This window comes from Felis catus, chromosome B2, assembly GCF_018350175.1.
Source record: "Felis catus isolate Fca126 chromosome B2, F.catus_Fca126_mat1.0, whole genome shotgun sequence".
NCBI lineage: Eukaryota > Metazoa > Chordata > Mammalia > Carnivora > Felidae > Felis > Felis catus.
The window spans coordinates 110,723,250-110,740,950 of record NC_058372.1 but is presented as its reverse complement, the minus strand read 5'-3'; the positions used below and the strand labels follow the sequence as shown (position 1 = coordinate 110,740,950).

Genomic DNA, 17,701 nt, shown 5'->3' with positions numbered 1-17,701 from the left:
ATCTGCAAAAGATTTTGCCTATTTTTGGAGGGCTTTTCTTCTCTGTAGAATTCAGAAGAGATAACGGGTTTTCAAAATGCATTCATGTTCTCAGTCCTTTTTCTGGCATTGGTTGTCCTCAACGAGTGTGTTTATTGCTAAACTGGTGAAGTTTAGGGCCACTCTCTTGCCAGGGCGTCTCCCAGGACCCTCCGGGCAGCATTTTTTTCTTTAAAGTTTATTTATTTTGAGAGAAAGAGAGAGAGTGCGCTAGGGAGGGGCAGAAAGAGAGGGAGAGAGAAAATCCCAAGCTGGCTGCATGCCATCAGCATGAAGCCTGACCTGTGGCTTGAATCCACAAACTGTGAGATCATGACCTGAGCCAAAACCAAGAGTCGGACACTTAACCAACTGAGCCACCCAGATGCCCCTGCTTTTATGGTTTTAATTTATTTTTTATTCATATATATATATATATTTTTTTTTTTTTTGAGAGAGAGAGCATGAGCTGAGGAGGGACAGAAAGACAGAGAGAGACAGAGACTCCCAAGGAGGCTCCACCCCATCAGCATGGAGCACGATGCGGGGCTTGATTTCATGAATCACAAGATCCTAACCTGAGCTGAAATCAAGAGTTGAGCATTTAATCAACTGAGCCACCCAGCTGCCCCTGGACAGCAATTTTTTAAATTTTTTAAAAAAATTATTTATTTATTTTGAGAGAGAGAGAGAGAGAGAGAGAGAGAGAGAGAGAGAGAGAGAAAGTAGGGGAGGGACAGAGAGAAGGAGGAAGAGAATCTGCACTGACAGTGCAGAGCCCAATGTGGGGCCCAAACCCATGAACTGTGAGATTGTGACCTGAGCTGAAACCAAGAATCAGACACTTAACTGACTGGGCCACCCAGGCACCCCTGGACAGCAATTTTTAATTTGTGAATTTGTGTTATTTTGCTTTTGTTTAAAGAGCTCTCTACCTAAATCCTTTGATCCAACTCATTAGAGACTCAAATATTGGGAAATAGTGTCAAGATAATTATATAGGAGAAAAGCAAAATATGTCTCTTGCAGTAAATTAAAGGACAAATCCATTTCACTTTTTTTCTTTACCATACAAATTCCAGGCGAAATACAAAAATTAGTGAATTCCAGAATCAAAATGTTTACTTATTGGATGATTTTGAAAATTATAAAGCTTCTTGGAGGAAATTCATACTTATAAAGTAAAGCACTAACAACAAATAAATCTATTGAGTCAAACCTGTAGGGTTTGCTGAAATTATGCCTCATGGCTTTGAAATCTATCAGGTGTTGCTCATATCTTCCAATTCTTTGTAGTTGTCTTCATTACTATCCTCATTATGTCATTGGAATAGACAGATGCTTTAACTTAAAAAATATTATAAATGTAGATCCTTTATACATTTTGTATCTTACAGTTAAAATCCTATTAAAAGGAACAAATGTTACAAGGTAGAATTATTTTGGTTATAAAATAATTTTTTACTACAAAAGTAACAACGCTTAATGACATTTAGAAAATAGAAAACAAAATAACCTATAATAAATTAAATTAATAAATTTAAAGATATTCTCTTTCAGTCTTTTGTTCCTGACTTTTAGACCTCTTAGGTGTTTCCTTTTTTTTTAATTTTTTTAAACATTTATTCATTTTTGAAAGGCAGAGAGAGACAGAGTGCGAATAGGGGAGGGGCAGAGAGAGAGAGAGGGAGACACAGAAACAGAAGTAGGCTCCAGGCTCCGAGCTATCAGCACAGAGCCTGTCACGGGATTCTAACTCACGGACCGCGAGATCATGACCTGAGCTGAAGTCGGCCATTTAACCGACTGAGCCACCCAGGCGCCCCTGTTGGTTGTTTTCTGTATGAGCCTGTGCAAACCATTTACTGTCTGTAATGTAGGTTTCTTACTCTGGGCTACTTTCCTCAAAAGACTACTGTGAAACCCCCGTGAGAAGACGCTTTAGTAAACGTAGCCCAGACTAAACACCCAAAGTAGTCTTACGTGTTGGTTCTAAGTGGTCCCCCAAATTCTTTTCTTTTTTTTTTTTAGCTTATTTGTTTATTTTGAGAGAGAGTGGAGGGGGCAAAAAGAGGGAGAGAGAAAATCTCAAGCAGGCTCTGCACTGTCAGCATGGAGCCCACTTGGGGCTCAATTTCACCGAACCATGAACTGAAACCACTGAGCCACCCAGGTGCACCAGTCCCCCAAATTCTAATTCACTCAGGCAGGATTACTTTAAGGAGATGTACACAGTCTCTGATTCAACTTGTTTGACCTAAGGCTTCTTTGAGTGGGTTTGGCTCCTGAATGAACTTTACACAAAACCAGGAGTCATCCTATTTGGAGCAATCCCCAGCTAACCCTACGTGTTTTTGGTAGCAAACACATGTTACAACCTAGATCCAGATTTAGATTCATGATCCAGGATTAGATGAAATCCACCACAGAGGAAGTCAGAATTCAAAGATGATTAAAATGTGCTATGCCTTTTCCCTGTGTAAAGGTGGCATACATTTGTTGAAAGGAGGGTGGGACTGTCATTACCCCTTGCTGAAATGGTACCTTTTAAACACAACTACTGTAAATGTGTATAATAAACTGGTATACAATTTCTTAGTAGTTAGGCAGAGATAATTTATAAAATATTACTTTCATTTTGGGCATAGATCTATTCATATTCTTCTAGAAGTGTTTGTGGTTTTCTCAGATATAACAATTTCAAACCTAAGATGAACTTATACTAAACATATACTGTACTTCTTAATTTGACTTCTTGTCTATGTTATGACATACTTTTTAATTCTTTTTTGGTTTTATGCTTATATCTGAGTTATTAAAAAACACTCATATGAAATAATATTTTCAGGTTATTCTCTTATTGCAGATTTGGATGGATTAATTTGTGCATAGATACCCACTCAATTTATAAATACATGGAATGCTTTCTCATATTCCCAGGAGTATTCTGAAGAATGATCATTTACTATGTCTTAACATGATTTTATTTATCTTATTTCAGCAACAGCTAAAAAAGATGAAAAGAAGGAAGGTATGTTTAATGCAAAAATTCCACTATGCCTTTTATGTAAACAATTTACCAAAATTCAGAGTTGAGTTTTGACTGCCATCTTGTCTGTATTTCCTTTGGATAACTGGATCTATATTATGGATACATTTCTCATGAATGTATTTTTGTACTTTACCTCATGTAAACGGGTGAACTACTTTTCAAAAAAATTTTTTTCCATTTAAAAAATTTATTTATTTAAAATTTTGTTTTCAATGTTCATTTATTTTTGAGACAGAGACAGAGCATGAGTGAGGGAAGAGCAGAGAGAGAGGGAGACACAGAACCCAAAGCAGGCTCCAGGCTCTGAGCTGTTGGCACAAAGCCTGAAGCGGGGCTCAAATCCACGAATCATGAGATCGTTACCTGAGCTGAAGTCAGACACTCAACTGACTGAGCCACCCAGGTGTCCCATGTTTATTTATTTATTTTGAGAGAGACAGAGACAGCATGAGTGTCAGAGTAGTGGAGAGAATCCCACTCAGGCTCCTCATTGTCAGCACAGAGTCCAATGTGGGGCTTGAACTCACAAACCGTGAGATCATGACCTGAGCCGAAATCAAGAGTTGGTCACTTAACCGACTGAGTCACCCAGGTTGCCCCTCAAAAATAAATTTTAAATCTCATCTCTCTCAAGATAAAGGAGATAAAACATAACCTCTCAAAATCTCAAAACTTTTACTCTATTAACCACTAATCTCTGACACTAACCAGCAACTGATGCTACTTTGGTCTATTAAGTTGCAAATAAGTTATAGTCCATCCCCTGCACACCACCTCCTTTTGTCAGAATGTCCTGAGATGGAGTAAAATATTCTTGCTGTCAAAGAAAACTTGCACCCAATAGAATTTAACAGGTAAGGAAGATTTTATTTAAGACTCTTGCAATAGGACTCAAGCCCATTGTAATAGGAGAAGTTGAACTCTCAACACCACTGAAACAAAAAGCCTAAGAATTTTAAAGCTCTGAGATTAGCTAGTGGAAAGGTACTGGAGGACACAGGGTGGTTGGGGCATGGGGTGCGAGTCATTGTGATTAGGCCATCTGTGTTACTAGTTGTTGCTTATTGAAGTTAGGCTCCTACCTTCCCATAGAGATTGGGAGATAGTGGCACTGTGTCCTTTGATGATTACATTTCAAAAGGATGCTTCATCAGTCCTAAGAAAGACACTTCTCGGTATAGACAATTTATATTTCAAAGGAACAGGGAAAGAATGTACAATTGCAAGTTTTCTAGGGGCGCCTGGGTGACTCAGTCAAAGTGTCAACTTTGGCTCAGGTCATGATCTCATAGTTTGTGGGTTGGAGCTCCGCATCACGCTCTGTGTTGACAGCTCAGAGGCTGGAGTTTGCTTCAGTTTCTGTGTCTCCCTTTCTCTCTGCTCCTCCCTTCCTCATGCTCTCTTTCTCTCAAAAATAAATAAACATTAAAAAATTTTTAAAAATTACAATTGCAAGTTTTCTAAAGCAAATGTACTAATAAAAGGGAAATCGAGGGTCTATAACATGTCTAAAATTTAGTCAAGCTAAGAGAAATACTAAGGTCATCTCAGTCACAATGGTTTTATTTAGAGAGGTGTTTCTTATGCACTCTGACAATACTTAGACAGGATCTAAATATCACCACTGTTTATTAATCCAGGCTTATTTTCTTAGTAAAAATAGTATGAAGATACAAGCAATCATTGCCAACTTTGAAAATGACAGTTGTATCCAATTAATGTTATGTAATTTGAGAAAAATGCAAAGCAAGTGTTATATTTAGTATTTAGTATCATCAGAATTTTGCATAATCATAGTTTGGGAGTCACATTCTGCTTCTATTAAACAAGAATCTAAGAGTTCATGGATATGAGACAGAAAAAATATTTTAGTTGGTCATTATTTGTTCAGAGAGAGAAAAACGATGGTATCATAATAAAGCCTAAAAAGACACATTAGTATGTTTGTTTTCAAGAGATTGAAATCAGTATTAACTGCGCATGTACACATAGCAAATCTTTCAGTATATTCTGGAAATTATATCACTTACATGATCAACACTGTGATGAGGATACAGATATGTTACAAGAAAAAAAGAGGTAGTAAGTTTTTGATAAGACAGTAACTACTCAAAATGTTAACTACTTTGATAAGACACTACTCAAAAATGTTAATCTTTCTCCCACCATTCTTTCTTGGGAATAAAGAACAATTTACCATTTAAGTTAAGAAAAAGAATAATATGAACAGTTATTTTTCCATTTGTTAGCATTCAAACCAAAGTATCAAAAGACTTTTGGGTATATACAACAGTAGTCAAATTACTAACTGAACAACTTTAGGCTATATATGATTCTTTTTTCTCATTGCTATGGCTCCTGGATTTTTTTGTTCTATTTTCCCTGAATTTGCTGCCTCATTTTCTTTTTCTTTTTTTGAGAAATTGTTTGTAATCAGTATGCAATATTTGGAAGAGCTTGGAGAGCTTGGGTAGAGCTTTGCCATGGAGATTCAAGTGATCCAGTGTCCACCACCAACTATAAAATGTATAAATTACATACCCCTATTATTATTAGTAGTATCATTATTATTATCATTATCATTATTATTATTATTATTATTGGTGTTGTTTTCAAAGAGTTTTATGGATTATCTTTTATCTCTTATTTGGAAAAGTTTTGTAATTGTGAATATTATGATGTTTAAGAAAAAAGACAGCTATCTAGAATAATTTTCATTGTTTCCAGTGTATAAATGGAGAACAGACTCAATGTCCAGCTCTTCTAGCCAGCCATTTGATTTTGTTTCATGAGCTTCTATTTCCCTTTCTCCTGTTAGGCAGGGCTGAGAGGTATATGGACATAAGTTTCTTGGCTCTTGTTTCTTATTTTCTATAATCTCAATAAGATTATTGCAATCTTTTCATAGAGGCAGGAAGCACACGTTTATCCAAATGAGACATAGTTAGTACAAATAACCAAATACAATTTGGATTTTCAACATTTTCCTTATACAAAGTTTATTTCTACTCACATGCAAACTTTTGGGGTATAATTCAAAGATATTAATGGTTGACAGATTTCCTAGAAAAGAAGAGAATGAGGAGGGCTTTAAGAATTAATTAGAATGTTCTGTGAAGTTCTTTTGTTAGTGAATTATAAAATGCAGAAAGAAAAGTGCACTGGGGGGCAAAGAGTTTCTTGCATAGTGAACTCTGAAGATTTGTTTTTCATCTTAAGATCTTATCCCCCTATGTCCCATCAAGTCTCTTTTAGAAACCTTAAGAAGAGAGACCCTTGGCTGCACTGAGCTTTGCCCATCACTTTTACTGTTCTTTGGACTTTGGGCATCAGAGCAACCATATCTTAGCTTAAGTGGAGTGACATTTTTGAATATTCAACTGGGGTCCTTTTGCAAGCCCTTTGCTACTGAAATTTCCCTTGTATGCCACTCTTTCTCCCCTTACAGACATTTTACTTGTTATCTGTTAACACATATTCTTTCTTATTTTCCATTAGTTCTCAAAGTCAAGTTCCATTAAATTGCATTTTTCACTATAAAATGTGCTTATTCTCTATTTCTTCTTATGTCATTGCCCCACTCTCCTTGTAGACGAGGAAACTCAAATTCTGGGGTAAGCTTCAATCACTGTTACTCCTTTGCCCCTGGCATTTTGTCTTCTAGAATTTTTAATTTGGTTGAACTCTCTTTGGTTTAATCTTGTCTAAAATAATTAGAATGGCTGATCTTCATTCACAGCTTCCAGCCCTCTAGCTTTCACCTCACATTGCCGCTTGTGATCTCACATTAGTTTTTCTAACTTCTCATGTGGACCAGGGTAATCATCTCTGAAGTCACAGGTCCTCAAAATGTGGTCAAGGACTCTTGGGGGTCCCGGAGACCCTCTCAGTGGTTCCTCAAGGTCAAAACTATTTTTGTAAAAACATGAAGTCATTGTGTGCCTTGTTCATTCTCATCCTCCCATGAGTATGCACTGGCATTTTCCAGAGGCTACATAATTTGAGATTCTGCAACAGATTGAATACTTAAGCAGATATGCAAATCCAACCATCTTCTCATTAAGCTAGACATTAATAAGATTCACAAAAATGTAGAACAAAGTCACTCATCTCACCATTTTTTTTGTATTGGAAAATATATTTGTCATAAAAATATTTATGTTAACATGTAACATGTTTATTCTTTTTTTTATTTTTTTAATGTTTAATTATTATTATTAGACAGAGAGAGACAGAGCACGAGCCTGGGAGGGGCAGAAAGAGGGGGATACACAGAAACCGAAGCAAGCTCCAGGCTCTGAGCTGTCAGCACAGAGCCTGATGTGGGGCTTGAACTCACAAACCATGAGATCATGACCTGAACCAAAGTCGGATGCTTAACCAACTGAGCCACCTACGCGCCCCTACTCTTTTTTTTTTTTAATTTTTTGTTCTTTAACATTTATTTATTATTGAGAGACAGAGAGACACAGAACGTGAGCAGGGGAGGGTCAGAGAGAGAGGGAGACACAGAATCCGAAGCAGGCTCCAGGCTCCGAGCTGCCAGCACAGAGCCTGACGTGGGGCTCGAACCCACGAATGGTGAGATCATGACCTGAGCCGAAGTCGGCCGCCCAACCGACTGAGCCACCCAGGCGCCCCAACCCCTATTCTTTTTTAATAAATGCATAAGCAAATATATTTTTTAAATTTTTCTCAATTTTAATATTTTTAGGTTTATTTATTTATTTTGAGAGAAAGAGAGAGAGAGAGACAGAGACAGAGAGAGTCCCAAGTAGGCACCAGACTGTCAATGAAGAGCCTAAAGCAGGGCTTGAACCCACAAACGAGGAGATCATGACCTGAGCCTAAATCCAGAGCCACATACTTAACCCACTGAGCCATTCAGGTGCCCTTCAACCTTAATTTTTAAAATTATAAGTATCAATGGATAGAAACTGCATAAATAAAAGCTGTTTGGGATCTTTTAAAATTGTGAAGAAGTTAAAAGATTTCTGAGATGAAAAGTTTGAGAATCTCTAACCTAAGTAATAATCCTGCCTATAACATTTTCTCTAATACTTTCCTCCAAAATATTCAATTGGCTTCATAAAATTTTTCCTGTTTTTACCTACTTAAAATATTCAGTAGTTTCACCTCAACCACAAAATATAGTCTACAGGTCTTAACCTATAATCCAAGTCCTTATGGGCTGTTTTCTGACCTCCTGTCATGCACACAGCTAGGCAAAGTCAAAGCCAAGGCCTAAATAATTCCACCAGTAAAGATACAATGAGCCCTCTTGAGATAGAGACAATTCATTACTTTCATGGTCAGCAAAAGTAACAGTATCTGAAGGTGTCAGCACATCATGGTTCTTGTCGTACACAACAAAAAATGATGACACCCCCAAAAAGAGGCCAGAGAATGCAATACAAGTTAAGAACATTTCAGTGGTGAGGAGCCAATTCTAGACCACATACACTCACATGGTTTTATGGTGTGCAATTCTATTCTCAAGGGTTCTAGGCAGGAGAACTCAGGAGACAATAAGAAGCTGCCTATGACAGCCTCCCATCCTATTATGTTCCGGAAAGGTCATGAGGCATTCCACAGAGACTCACATTAGCTATGGTTTAAAACTTGGCCTGTATGGCTTATATGGATATGTGCACAACCATCATGGTACCATGGTGGAATCTTTTCCCTATACTTCTATCCACTTTCTTTCTTTATGTATTACATACGTCTATACCAAGTCATTCTCAACTTTTAACATAGAACTTGCTATCTTGCCTTTGTTCCTGCTGTCATCATAGTAGACTTTATCCTTTCCTTTTCCTTCAACGTTTTATTCAATGATTTTAGGGCTCAGGAAAAATTCTACTTCCTCTAAGACATCTGTCTGACCCTCTCAATTAAATATAGTTTCTTTTTTCATTTATAATCTTCCATCAGAATTTATTTATACCTCCCTACCATTGCTTATTTCTTGCCACCTAGTACTTCATATTACTAGTTTCCAAATTCCGTCTACTCTAATTGACTTTAAAACTTCTGAGTAAAGACACCATGTCTAAGTCAGTTTTATCTTCTATTGGGACTAACACATTTCCTCAGTTATCACATTGCTTAATAAATATTTATTCTGTGAATGAATCAATAGTATCTAGGACTCTTAAGATCAACATGAGAGCCGCAAGAAATATGAGTAGGTATTCATCCCAGGGAAGGAAGAATTTTTTTTTAAATTATTATTGGAAGTTATATTCCAGGGAGATTTTTAGGTCTGAGAAATCATAGCCAAAAACTGACAATTTCATCGTAGGTACATTTTGATCACTAACTGCTACTTGGGTTGCACTAACACATCTAGGTAGATCCCATTCATTTAAACTTAGCTTCACTTATGAATTCTTAGGGGCTGGAAAGCCTTTGAGTTCTCCAACACAGTTTATCTTCTGAAGGACATAGTTTCATTGAGAATGGGCTGGATTACATTTCTCATTTATTATAGCTAGAACAAGAGCGAGGAGAGCTGAATGCATGTGAGAATTATAGGTTCTAGGGCTTCAGAATTGAGATCTGAAGGGAGATTATATTGAAAAACAAAGCAAAATATAAAATATCTGTTATTGTAACTGAGTAAAGGTGTCAATGGGGCAAGTTATACAAAGAAAATGGAATACTTCATCATCTGCATTATTAGACTATGTAGAATTAATTTTTCCCTTCAATGACACTGATATACCATTTTTCTCTGGCATCACCTAGGAATATAGTAGACCATACCAGATACAGTAGTCCGCCTTTCTCCGTGGCTTCATTTTGGCAGTTTCAATCCCCTGAGGTCAACCACCACCTAGAAGCAAATGAACCTCCTTCCGACACATGGCTAGAAGTTCAATAGTAGTCTAACGTCAATCATAATGCCTATGTCATTCACCTCACTTTATCTCATCACACAGGCATTTTATCATTTCACATTGTCACAAGAAGAGTGACTACAGTACAGTAAGATATTTTAAGAGAGACCATATTCACATGACTTTTATTACAGTATACTGTTATAATTTGTCTATTTTATTATTATTATTACTAATCTCTTGCTGTGCCTAATTTATAAATTAAACTTTATCATAGGTATGCATGTAGAGGAAAAAAACATAGGATATACAGGGTTTGGTACTATCTGCAGTTTCAGGCATCCACTGGGAGTCTGGAATGTACCCCGCCACCCTGCCCCAGATGAGGGACACTACTGTGCATCGCTAGCAATGAGTGAATGATGAATTAAACAGATTGCTAACACATCACTTCTTTTAAATCACAGCTGCTGTGAGTCTTGATGTTCTTAATAAAAGACTGTTGTTCAGATTATTGGGCATATGGTCTTTAGGGAAGAATATTCACTTAGTAAGCCTTTATCATATTTTTAAGCTGTTTCAGCAGAATGCTCAGAGGGTATAATGAAGCCTAATAGCCTGAGTATTAATGGCTAGTACTAATAGCTTTTCAGGGTCAGTATGTGATCTTTCAGTTCCAAGCATTATGTTTTTGGTTGCTCAGGTATTTTACTTGTAGAAGTCTTCTGCTGTGTTGATTCCTAACCCCCAAACATGATTCTAAAATGGTACTTTAAGTTAATTTCACTATAGCTCCCAGTTTTTAGAACAAATGTAGTGAACTTTTGAAAGATTTACCTGATTAGATTGTGGCTTATAATTTTGTTACATTTCTTCTTCATGAAACACTTTACTTTATCTGAATAAATTCTATGCTGATCTGATCCTGGACTTCAAATGATTTGTTTACTCTTTCATTTCAGTACAATTGATATATAATACATTATATTACCAATTCCTATTATGAGGGTGAAAGAATGCAGGTTAAAACATCAGACATTTCACAGCTAAATATTGTATTTAGCTTTCCACACCTCCCCCATGCCAGCATCTAGTCAAAGAATAGGGGTGGGGTGGAAATAATCTTCTCATCTGCCACATTTCATCCTCTGTCTGTCCCACCGATCTTCCCAAACTTGATTTTCAATTGTATTCTTTTTTCAAAAGTTTTAAAAAGTTTTTATTTTATTTTTGAGAGAGAGAGAGAGAGAGAGAGCACTTGGGGGAGGGGCAGAGAGAGAGGGAGACACAGAATCTGAAGCAGACTCCAGGCTCTGAGCTGTCAGCACAGAGCCCAACTCAGGGCTCGAACCCACGAACCATGAGATCATGAAGAGCCAAAGTTGGACACCCAATGGACTGAGCCACCCAGGCGTCCTGTAAAGCACATTTTAGATAATAAATTTAGCATACTCAGTTACAGTTCCAGATGAGAAACTAAATATCAAGAAACTATTTTTTGAGGGGGTGGGAAGGATATTAAGAAAAATCTAGTCTAATATTCTTTATACTGTGCCATCCTGGACATACTAATGCTTAATAGATGTTTACTTATAAGTAAATGTTTTATTCCAAGGACTTGTTATTTTTCATAAGGTTTGTTTGTACATGAAACATACTCCTATTACAGAAAAATGAGAAACTCACAGGTTGCAAAAATATCATTTTAATGACTGTATTTTTCTATTATATGGATATCCTATGAATTCTTTAAGAGTTCCACTACTGTTCAGAGGGTACTGCTTAATATTCCCATTAATTAGAAATATAAAACAATTTCATGGAAAAGTCTCTTTCTATGTATATTTTTATGGTAATTTTCCATTTTCTCTTTGGATTTCTAGTAGTGGACTTACTGTATCAAAACCATGCTCATTTTTATGACTTTCTAGGTTATTTCTCCAGTTGCCTTCCTAAAATGTGTTTCTAGCTTATACTTCTATGAAAGTGAGTTTTTACTCTTACAACACTATTACTGTCATTGGTTATCATTTTTTCTTAAAACAACTCAGTTGACCATGTAACTGCTTTTGGTGGATAAACTCCTATTCATTGTCATCTTTAAACATTTTAGCTCCATTACTTCATTGTGGAAGTAAAATCAGGGACCCAACTACATTCCTATGTGGCCCACAAATCCATTAGCTTACATATTATTAGTGAATGTCTACTGTTCTCAGTTCTAAAGCATATAATTATTAGCCCGAAAACAGTTTATCTACCTTTTCCAATGATCAATTTATAGTTCCTTATTATAATTGTGATTTCAGTAATATCCAGAAAATTTCAAAGTTAATTTACAGAAGAAGTAAAGAAAAAAAAACATGGAAAAAAATAAATATTTCTAAGCAGAAACTTAAGATGCCTCTATACTAAAGTAAAATGGGATCAACACCTCTCGTTTTATTTTCAAGTGATAGGAACAGAAAGTTGCATGGTCTAAATACTAAAAAATAGTAAAATCGTTCATAATTAAACTGAACACACAAAAGACAAATAAAACAGATGCCTGTTGACTATTGAATACACATTAATTATTACTTTATGGCAGCTACGAAGAATGATGATGTGTTCATCAGTAACCTATGTGACAACCTCAACCTGTTTTGTTTCACAGCAATAATTGAATATTTGTATTGCAAATATATTGATTGCTCAGAGAGTGTAAAGCAGGTCATCTGGGTGGCTCCAGACTGAACAATTGAAACTTCAGACTAAATTCATGGGCTTTAGCCCATCTTTATGGGAACAGACCATATATTTTCTCAGTTTGACTTTCTATGAAAGAGTTACCAGCTTTGATAGGCACAATGTAATCTCTGTGCAAATCATATATGGATATTTTTTATCTCTTTTCTTTTTTGTAATCTTTATATTTCAGAAAATTTCTTATGTACTACCTCACTCTAATACTCATCTACTCAAAAACAGAGTAATTTCTCTTTAAGCCTCATATTCTAGAAATATATCATGCAATCAGTGCATTTTATTGAAGATTACTTCAGAGTGTTTGGCATTTTACTGTAAACTAATAAATTGTTGATTTATCATATCTGCTTTATCAATAATTTTATCTTTGTGTTTTCAGATTCTAAGAAAACAAAAACAACTATAGAAGGTATTGGAAATATTTTCTTTCTCTGTCTTATATTTGATGAATCCCCACATTGCATTTATCCTTCAAGGACTATTATAGAAGAAAAAAAACTACATATAGGATAAGGAGAGAAGGGGAGAGAGAGAGAAAAAGATTGAGAATGAGAGAAAGTCAAATCTTTTCTGACAATATTGCTATTAGAAATATTTAACAAAATAAAAAATAAACATTGCCTATGTTTACCTTTCACAATAATTTTCAAAGAAATGCTTTCTTGACAAGAAATTGTATAATGTTCAGTATCAAGCATTTATTTTACCAGAAAGCATAAATTCACTTAATCTTGGATACACCAGCATCAATTAGGAACTGAATCATTACTTTAAGTCTTGAATAGAATCATAACTCATCTGGCAAGTATACCTGTTTCTTTTGTATTTGTTCATATGGGTTTACGTGTTCTCCTGTGTTTAAGAAGTCTGCAAGGTATAAATCACTGAAAATGATTAAACAGTGCAATTCTAAGTCAATTTATTGTCACACAATGTTTTGCACACAAATTATGGAAACACCTACAGTAATTGCCAGTAATTCAGAGCAACACTGAAATTTAAGGAAAGAGAATGGGAAAGGGGCTGGAAAAATTATAGTCTAGTCCATATGTTCGGAGAGCAGTTTTGTCTTTAAAAGTTTTAAGAGCAATTGTTTTGTTTTTTATTTCTTCCAACAGAACAACCCAAGGGAAAAAGTAAGGAAATACATGCAAAGTATATTTGTGTATATGTTTTTTCTCTTTACTATCATTATTGGCCTGCTGATAGACTTGCAGTTTTGAATCTCTTTTTTTTTGTTTAATGCATGTGAACTCTGTTGATTGTTTTCCTGTCAGTATGAAAAAGTACACAACCTGAGGGTCAGAGGGACTGAAAACCATGGCAATCATTCTCAAAGTCCATTTCCAAATTCATACAATCATCTAATAATATTATCCACAGCCGCATAACTAAAAATACAACTTCATTCCATTAACCAAAACTGTGAGTGTAAATATAATTCCTGTAATCTGGTAAGTTCTCAGTCCTTAAAAAAGACCAAATAGAATTTATTTTTCAGGCTGGTTTCATAACCTCTTTCTCATTATCTTTCTTCTTGCAATCCATAAATATTTTGGTATGTTCATATTATATATATGACATTTTGTTCTTAACATGATTTACCCTTATAAGCACCTGAGCTCCGTGTAATAGCATTGCTTGAAATCCATCCCTTAGGCAGCATCTACTGCTGCTTTAACACTGTGTTAAAGCTGTTTGCTAACAGTAAAGCCAGATACCTTGAGGTTGTATCTTTTGCAAATATACACTCTCCTCTGAAGAAATTCGGATATATTGAACAAATGGAAACAAAAAAACCCAACTTAACCCTACTCGATCAGCTATTAAAAATCATCACATTCCCAGAATGTAGAGCTTTTCAGGATCCCAGTGATATTAAAAAACATCTGTTTTAAAATACATACCATTTTTGAAAATTTTATGTATGTTTTGGTACTGTAAAAGGTTAGGATGCTGAGGCATTCTGTGTCATAAAAATGCTCTAAATGTACTGTGGGATGAATCATGAAATTATAGTGCAACTCAGCCAGGGGGAGCAATCTATCTATAGAGAAGTATGTGTTCCTTCAGTTTCAGATTTATGTGAGTGCACTGCTGCTGATGAGCAGGAGCACACGGAAACAGAAACACTGTATAAACCATTGCACCAGCAGAAAAATGAAGGACAACCAGATATTTGAAAAATGATATTAAATTATACACACACACACACACACACACACACACACACACATATACACACATATATAACCCTAAGGCCCTCGCTTTATTGCAGTCTATATAATTTAAAGGATCCTGCAGACACACTGTGTCTCCTTGACAATCTCGGGAGCATTGGTGGATTTAATTTAAGAAAAAAATGACTTCCCAGGCATTCATTTACATCCCAACTGCTTCCTTCTTTGAGAAATTCAGTGGATTGTGACTTGGGCAGTAATAAGAAAAAGAAAACGAATTTTCCTCTAAACAACTATTAATTATTTCTAAATTAACTTATTTATTCTGGTTTATCATCTAGACTTGGCTTTTATTGTTGTTAATATTGTATCTTTTAATTTGTTTGATTTCATTTTTTTGTCTTTAAGATTGTTTTATTCAATTACACATCTCTAACCCTATATTCTTATTTTGCTTTTACTTTTCTAGTTGTCACAATTAAGAAGTTTTTTCTTTAGTTAAAAAAAAATCATGATAGGGAAACAGTGAAGAGTACATGGAGCCTTCCTATACATAGTTTTGAAAATTCTCATGATCTATAATTTTTTTCAAAATAAAAAGTAAAAAAAAAATCAATCATAGATATGATTTGGCAGTTTTATAAATTTATATTTATTAAAAATAATTCAATAATTACATCCTGAATTATCCCATATAAGTGCTCTCAACAGCATTTTTCCTCATGTTGTTCCAAATTAGCACAGGTATTTTTTGCTTGTATGATGGCTTTCTGATGTTGATTGGAAGGCCCCCTTGTTTTACTTTGAAATTTCACATATCGCCGGGATTGAATTTTGATGCATACCCAGATTACTCCCACTATGTTTTTGATGGTCATCACTTTGCAAATTTCTTAGAAATGTTACATGATTGGTGCTTCGGTCCCACAGTAAATTAAGCAACATATTTAATTACTCCATGTTTTTCAAACAACTTTTGGGAATGTTCTTACTGTCTTTAATTTTAGCTAAATCACCTAAGTGTCTGCTTTTTGACTTGTAACACTTGGTCAAGTCATTTGTTTTATTTGTTTTACTGCCTGGATGCAACCTTGTGGGTGGGTAAACTGCTCTTTATACTTAACATGACTACACTCTTGATAAACAAATTATACACTTGAGAAGCTCATGAGATGACCAGAGAGATTTGATGGCACTCTATGTTTCTGAAATACAGTTCTTCGAATTCTGTCAATGTAAACATCTCCCAGTCTCTAAAATGTATTCATTGAATGAAACTTAAGAAATCTTCACATACCTTCTTTTTAAAAAATCCGATAATAATATACCTATGTTAAAACATTTCTTGAAAATCTTCTTTTAAATTAATTTGACAAGCTTGTCAAGGGGAAAAAAAGGATTGCAGATAATAACACTCCATATAAAATTAGTACTTGCACTTTATATAAAATTAGTGCTTATTATAATAGAAATGCCATCTTACTCTTGAGGCCAGAATAACACTTTGCCTCACACAATATTGACAAGAGTGGATTCTTAAAAAGAAACACTATCTAAAAAGGACCCTATATGGAGCATTTGTCCTAAAAACAAGGGGAGTGTGTTTTGCTTTCCACTGAAAATTCAGTCTATTTTGGTGTTCTCAACAAAGTCTTTGACTTAACTAAACAAATACCTTTTCAATATAAGAAGATTTCACCTTCGAAGAGGAAGTCCATATGGAATCTGTCCATCTTTGTCTGAAAATTATTTTAAAACAGCTGCAATAATTATCCTTTGTGCTTTTTTATCCCAAATTTATTTGATGTTGATCTAATACAATAGGAAATTAATTATTTTCCATCCTTTATGGACCCTATTTAATTTTCTTTGCTTTATTAATCATGAAGAATTGCTCTTATATAGAATATTTTTATGCTGTTCGGTGCAGGAACTCAGTGAGGGAAAGAGAGGAAAGATTTAAATATACAGTCTTAGTCTTTTCATAGCAATTATCAGTTGTTGAGCCCAGCATTAGCACATACATGTTTCTTTGTGTTAAAGCAATTAAATTATGACATATAAAATTGGAATGATAATAATGATGGTAATAATAATAACAATGATAATATTGTTCCTTTCAGAACAGGAAAAGAAAGAAAAACATGTGGAACCAGGTAACTGTTTTTAAATTCCTCTATCTTACTTTCATATTGTTACTTAATTTGCAATTGAATACTGAATTGCCATAGAATGGCTTGGAATTTTGACTTTTTTTTTTCTTTTCTTTGATACAGCAAAGTCATCAAAGAAGGAACATTCAGGTGAGTTAGTCTGATGTTGCTGGGTTCTTTCTACCCTATATGCAATGTTTATTAATGTTGCAGCCTTATGACAAGAAAGGGTAGGAAATCCTTCCATCCCATAGTCTTTGCAAGTTCTTGACACAGAGTTACCACCAATGAAGTTTTTGAAAATTAAAGCCAAATAATTTGTTACACTCTTGCTACCCAATATATGTCTGTGAGCCAGCAACACCAGGTTGTTAGAAATGCAGTATCTCCAGCTCCTTCCTGGACTGACTGAATCAGCATCTGTAGCTTCCTAAGTTCCCCAGTGAATTTTTCAGAGCAGTGTTTAGTGTAAAAAACAACAACAACAACAACAAAAAACCCAAAAAAACCCAATACAAAACAAGAGAAAAACCACTTTCTATAAGTGCATCCAATATTGCTTTACCTGTAAAATACGGAATATTCAATTCCAGCAATTACTCTCTCCCTATTCAAAATGTTACTTAATGACATTTCTTGAGTACTCGGGGGAGCTGCAATAAAAGTAGAGGTAGATTTTGCCCTCAATATATTTACATTCTAATG

General features: G+C 35.1%; 1 protein-coding gene across 3 annotated transcripts in view; it reads left to right on the top strand.

The window, feature by feature from the left end:
* Positions 1-17,701, top strand: part of TRDN (triadin) — a 394,176-nt gene that overhangs the window by 230,314 nt on the left and 146,161 nt on the right. For 2 of the 3 annotated variants that reach the window (XM_045057981.1, XM_045057980.1), the window contains exons 13-14: positions 3,020-3,049; positions 13,043-16,999. In XM_045057981.1, the coding sequence (XP_044913916.1) occupies positions 3,020-3,049; positions 13,043-13,176 (164 nt within the window). In that variant the 3' untranslated portion in view covers positions 13,177-16,999. Of the gene's footprint in view, positions 1-3,019; positions 3,050-13,042; positions 17,000-17,119; positions 17,147-17,701 lie in introns of those variants that run through there. The other variant, XM_023254312.2, reaches the window with a different exon arrangement.